This window comes from Tupaia chinensis, unplaced genomic scaffold (genome assembly GCF_000334495.1).
Source record: "Tupaia chinensis unplaced genomic scaffold, TupChi_1.0 Scaffold145652_1, whole genome shotgun sequence".
Classification (NCBI taxonomy): Eukaryota; Metazoa; Chordata; class Mammalia; order Scandentia; family Tupaiidae; genus Tupaia; species Tupaia belangeri.
Genome location: NW_006205509.1, coordinates 2,932,022 through 2,937,714, shown reverse-complemented (window position 1 = coordinate 2,937,714; position 5,693 = coordinate 2,932,022). Strand labels below are relative to the sequence as shown.

Genomic DNA, 5,693 nt, shown 5'->3' with positions numbered 1-5,693 from the left:
TGGGCACGCACGCACACGCGCCCGCCGTGAGTTTTAAGCCACCGGGTCCGGGACACGAACCGCGGTCGACTACGTGGGAATCCAGCGACATAGCCATTACGCTAACTGCTGGTTCCCTAAAAGATTTTTTTTAATGGAACCACCAGATGGCATAATTATTATGTCACTGGACTCCTATGTAGTGGACTTAAAACTCACTGGGTACATGTGTATGCGTGCCTAAGATACCAGGAGGAGACTGGAGAAGTAATCGCGGTGTGGCCATCCTCCCGGGGAGTGATTTCTCACTTCCTATCTCTGTCTCTTCAGCAAGTGCATGCACCCTATGGCAAAAATCTCTCTTAAAAAAACAATAACGTATTTTCATTTCATTTCATTTATTCATTTAATTTGCTATAGGATACGTGGATACGTGTGCTCACCAGAGAGAGCTAGAAAGTGAGAAAGCAAGCAGCTAGGTCTGGAACTCGAAATGCAGTTGGCCATGTGGGAGTCCAGTGTCCTAATCACCACACCGCCTCCTGGCCCCAAAAGAACTTTTTATTTATTTATTTACTTATTTTGAGAAAATTTTGCTATAAGGCATGTGTGCTCACTGGAGAGACAGAGAGAGACAGAGACACTATGCCACCTGCTGCAACCCCCACCCCCTGCAGAGAACTTTTAACAAGGAAGGACAAAATACACATTACAAATAATTCAGTGGGAAAGCATGCTGGTTTCCAGAGCAAAAACCTCCCCTTTCAAGCGTACGAATTCCTTTCCTATGTTTCCCATCAGTCTTGCATCTACCTCCCAAGTCCTCTGGTTTGGAGCCAGAGAGAAAAGTACCTGCTCTTTCGAGTTCCAGTCCAATATTGAGATACATTTAGGATTTGAGAACGCCAGAACAGAGATGACCTCATGGTCTGGGGCAGGGGTCAACAAACTACAGCCAGAAGACCAAATCTGGTCCTGCAACACATTTTTGCGGATTAGGTTTTATTAGACACAGCCACACCCATTCATTTATGCATGGTCTATGGTTGCTTTTATCTATAATAGCAGAGTTGAGTAGATGGACAAAGACCACAAGCCTAATATATTTAATATCTAGCCCTTTACTGGAAAAAAAAAAGTGCCAACCCTTGTTCAAGGCTGGTGATTAAGGTGAAATCTGGAATTGAGGCACACATATAGTAAATAAGACCTACAATTGGATCTCTACTCATTCCCACCTAGAAGTCTCCCCAGATTTTTCAGACTAAGAGTTGCTAACTAAGTCACTGTGAACGATTTCAAATGTCTGTGGAACTCAGTGGGATATAACACAAGGGAGTACTTGAAGGCAGGCTCCTCGGCCTGATGGTTGAGCCAGATCCCACGTGCCCAATCAACCAGGTCCCACACCCGGGTTACGTCTCAGACCCCACACTTGAGAAACACACCAGGCATGCGTGCATGCATGTCCAAAATCCTGAAAGGAGGAGAGAGAGAGACTGAATTGTGGTGTGACCATTCCCCATGAGGGGTGCTTTCTCCTCTCTCTGTCTCTCTGAGAGTGTAGGAGGGTAGAAGAATTCCCTGGAGAAGCATAGACTGGGATCTCGAGAGCGAGTAGATATGTCACCATTTACACCCATCAGTCCAGTAACTTAATTTATTTTCATTTCAAACAGGAACCAAGAACAAGTCTCAGTACAATAAATTATCCATGCCCACCCTTCTTGCTGAAAGGAAAAAGAGACTCCAAGAGTCTTAGGTAAAACCCTTCCTTTGGAGGGGTCCCTGTAACATCTAAACAGGAGACAACTTCCTTAAGGGTCTAGACAGACAACTCTCTGAGGACTCAGGGAGAGCACCTCCCAGCGCTCCGTCCCTTTCCCTAGAAACACCTCTCTAGCCCTGTCTCCCACAACCCTACTAGAGGGGACTTAGGCTGCAGTAGAGGAGTTTGGGAGCGGGTGTCTTTCTAGATACAGGTTTTAAGGCTCCACACAATATCTTAAGGGAGAGGAGTGGTCAAACCATAGAGACTCCCCAGCCCAAAGAAGTGTGAATCAGGGTTAAAGGGGCCAAGGAGTGGAGAAGAGGGGGTAATACAGTGCATTTCATTCCAGTCCATCCAGGTGTTTAAGGAGAAGAGAGGTGACAACTCCTGCCCCACCCCAAGGCCCTCCAACTGTCAGAGAAGGCTGCACATCACAGTTTCCACTTGACCCCAAACCTCTAAAGCTGTTTCCAGGTAGATACTTTGAGCTTCCATGGGTCAAGACAGACCCAGGAAGAAATCAGAGCGAAGGGCTGGAAAGGTGGCCCTCTCACACAGTCCCCTTCCCTGGCCCCAGGGCGAGGCTGCCCCTCACTTACACACATTGACCCACTCTGTGACCTTGCACTCATCACAAAGCACATAGCAGCACCAGTGGAAGCGGCAATGGCAGCGCTCAACTCGGGTCTGCCGGAGCACGTTGTGCCCGCGGCCACAGCACAGGCTGCCACAGCCATCCAATAGGCGGCTGGTCTTGTTGCAGGCCCGGCCCCTTGTGCCAGGGGAGCCCACAGTAGGGTCACGCTCACAGAAATCAGGAGACTTCTCAAAGTAGACCAGCTCTCCTGAGAGGCGACGGGGACGCAGGCGAGGTTGGAAGGCTCCAGAATTGCGGTTGTGGGTATCGATGAAGATGGCCCGGCCCAGCCGCTCCCTCAATGCTGCCCCCACTGCCCGGAATTCTGGGGCTGCCCTCCAGCATGTCTTGAACTGGCAACTGCCTGACGTGCCATGGCACTTGCATTTCCGCTTCAAGTTTTCGGTTACCACCTAGAGCATCAAGGGGAGGAGGAAGAGGAGAAGGGGAGGGCGGCAAACAGACAGCACAGAGGCACAGGAGAAGAAAGGGAACCAGGAACACAGGGAGGGACGAATGGAGGCAAGAATAACCAGAAAATGTCAGAAGAGAAAGGGTATTTCAAAGTTAACTAACAGCCCAACTACCTCATTTTATAAGCACTGGAGCCAGAGAAGCGGGGTGACTTTCCCTCTGACCCTCTTAAAAGATTGGATTCTTTGTTATGTTTTGGGGGTCTCAGAGGCTCAGGATGACAAACCTTTCTCAGATGAGACGTATGCGCACCATTTGGGTGTCAAAGCCTTCCCCTACACAGGCCCTGTGGAGAAGGCGGGGGTCCCTCACTCACTTCTTCAATCACTAGTTGGTAACAGAGCCCGGGTTCAACTTCAGTAGTCCTGCCTCCTAGTTGGGTGCTCTTTCCAGAGGAAGCAGTGATAAAATGGGAGAGTCCGTCCCAAGCACCCCTCAATTCTGCAGAGAAGGCAGCTGTAATAATAGCTACCGTGTAATTAGCGAAGGACTAGGCACTGTGCTGGGTCCACTATTTGCTAGCTCACTCTTAATGACATTGTAAGATAGGTATCATTAGACACCTTTTTACAGATGCAAAACTGAAGTTGGGTGACTTGCTGATGGTGAGTGGCAGTCACCCACCACACCTCATCCTATTATTCTGTTGTGCTCTTGAACTCTAGCCAGGCCTCAAAAGTTAGGGAGACCCACGACAAGATACACACACATACCTGGCGCCCCACCCTGTTGTTGTGGATTCGCATTCGTGCCTGGATGTCCCTGGGAGCTTCCCTGGAATCCAAGAAATCCCGAGAGAACTTCTCTCCAAAGTCCATGTCATGGTTACAGCCACCCCATTCCCATGTGTCCTGGGGGCCAGGACTGGAGGCCGAGCCAGGGCCAGGGCTGGGCAGGGAGTGGGGGAAACTCTTGCCCCGGGACAGTGCCTGCAGCTGCAGCAGCTTGGCCCTCAGCCGATCCTGCTCACCACTGCCCTTCCAGCCACAGCCGCAGCTCACCAGCTTGCCCAGACTGCAGGCCGTGGCTACCGCGTGCATGACCCCAGCAGCCAGCATGGAGAAGGAAAAAGCACTCTCACGGAAACCTGGGGATGAGAAGGGTGTGATGGTGGAGGTGAGGCTAACAGGCAGCTGAGACTGAGGAGGCAGAAGGAATGCACAACCATCCTCCAATTCCAACCCTGCCAATGTACCAGTTGAGTGATTTGGGAGAAAGTCACTGGACAAGGAAGGGAACAGCAAGCACAGCGTCTCGGCTTCCTCATCTATAAGAGGCATTGATGGGTCAAAATGATCTCTGAGACCCAGACTCACTTGGACTTCTGGTAAGTCCAGTGATTTTCAGGTGTGGATGAAAGAGTTAGCCCAGAGGGGGAGACCCCTGAGGTTGGGAGATGACTAAGAGGGAGTCCTGGAGGCCTTTGAAGATGTGTTCACTGACTTCTACATCTAAAAGCCTTAGAAATTCCCCAGCCTGCAGGGAGCTTGGGTGGGGTGGGAGCAGAGGCCTTTGGGGTTCTTTATTGTTTTCATCAGAGTTATTTTAATCAGCCTTTTAAGCAACCCACTCTCCACCACCTCAGCACCCTATAGCACTGGAGCTGAGGAGCTGTCTTTCCCCTTCCCAGGTTCTGCTTTTATATTTGCCCTTCAAGACTGTCCTTTATGTTTATCCTAACCTGCTATTACCCTATAAAACACTGGGAGGAGGACAGAGGCGGGTGACTTTCCCTAAGGCCCTCTTAAAAGATTGGATCCTTTGTTATGTTTTGGGGGTCACAGAGGCACAGGATGACAAGGCTTTCTCAGGCTGAGACATATGTGTGCACCATCTGGGTGTCAAAGCCTTTTCCTACATGGACCCTGTGAAGGTAGGGGGTCCCTCACTCATTTTAGTCAGGGGTTCTTTGGAGTCTTGAGAAGATGAGAGAAGAGCCTCCTTAGAGACCAGATCTCTCCTACCCCAGGATTCAGGGCTCCTGGGCCAGCCTCCCGATCCCCCCAACCCCAACCCTGCAGGGGTGAAGCTGTTTGCACATGCCTTGGGAATTCCCCACAAATGGCAGCTGCCTATTAACCCCATAGTCCCCGAAGCACAGCCCCCACCCCTAGGCTGAATCTCCACGGATCTTTACTCCTCAGGGAGTGAACTCAAGGACACTGGGAGAGGCAGCATGCCCCCCAGACCATGACTCCTAGACAAGGCCCGCAGTGACCTGTTCTCAGCCCCTCTAGCCTGCTCCTCACCTGCTCAGGTGAGCAACACCTGTGGCCCCCACAGCACAGAGGAGGGGGCTGCTCCTGGCTTCAAAGCCATCAGGGTCTTTGTTCCCAGCTTTGGCTCCTGGGAACCCCAGCAATTAGGGGAGCAGGTTTAACCCTTAAACGGTTGGGGGCGTCACCCCACCCCCGCTGAGACTCTGGGGACACCAGCCTGGACTTGTCCCTCAGAGAAGGAGGGGAGAGAAAAATGGGGAAGGGATTGAGGGGGGCGTTTGAAGCTTCCAGGACTGGGACATCTCTTGCTCACAGGTGCAACACAGATCAAGCTGGGCGGAGGCAGTAAAGGGGGCCCCAGGGTAGGGGAGAAGGGACCCAGCTGCCAAGGCGGCAGCGCGTGCAGGTGGAAGTCAGGCGCTCAGGGCCCCAGACGGGTGGTCAGACCCGGCTCAGCCCTGCGGTTCCTGGGGGGGAATTCCCAGAGAGGCCCCTCCGGGATTGGTGAACCGGTCCCTTCCCGCCTCCGCACGCCTCAGCCTGCCTCCTGCCCCCTAGCCTCGGCGGTGGCGGTGGCGCAGACCCGCCCGGTCAGGCTCACCGCGCTTGAGGA

General features: G+C 52.2%; 1 protein-coding gene across 1 annotated transcript in view; it reads right to left on the bottom strand.

The window, feature by feature from the left end:
• Positions 1-1,625: 1,625 nt before the first annotated feature.
• The window catches only part of WNT10B (Wnt family member 10B), a 5,691-nt gene continuing 1,623 nt past the window's right edge, over positions 1,626-5,693 (bottom strand). The window contains exons 4-7 of the mRNA XM_027768139.1: positions 5,682-5,685; positions 5,111-5,207; positions 3,575-4,160; positions 1,626-2,800 (exon numbers count right to left, since the gene is read on the bottom strand). Coding sequence (XP_027623940.1) covers positions 2,342-2,800; positions 3,575-4,160; positions 5,111-5,207; positions 5,682-5,685 — 1,146 coding nt within the window. The 3' untranslated portion in view covers positions 1,626-2,341. The remainder of the gene's footprint in view (positions 2,801-3,574; positions 4,161-5,110; positions 5,208-5,681; positions 5,686-5,693) is intronic.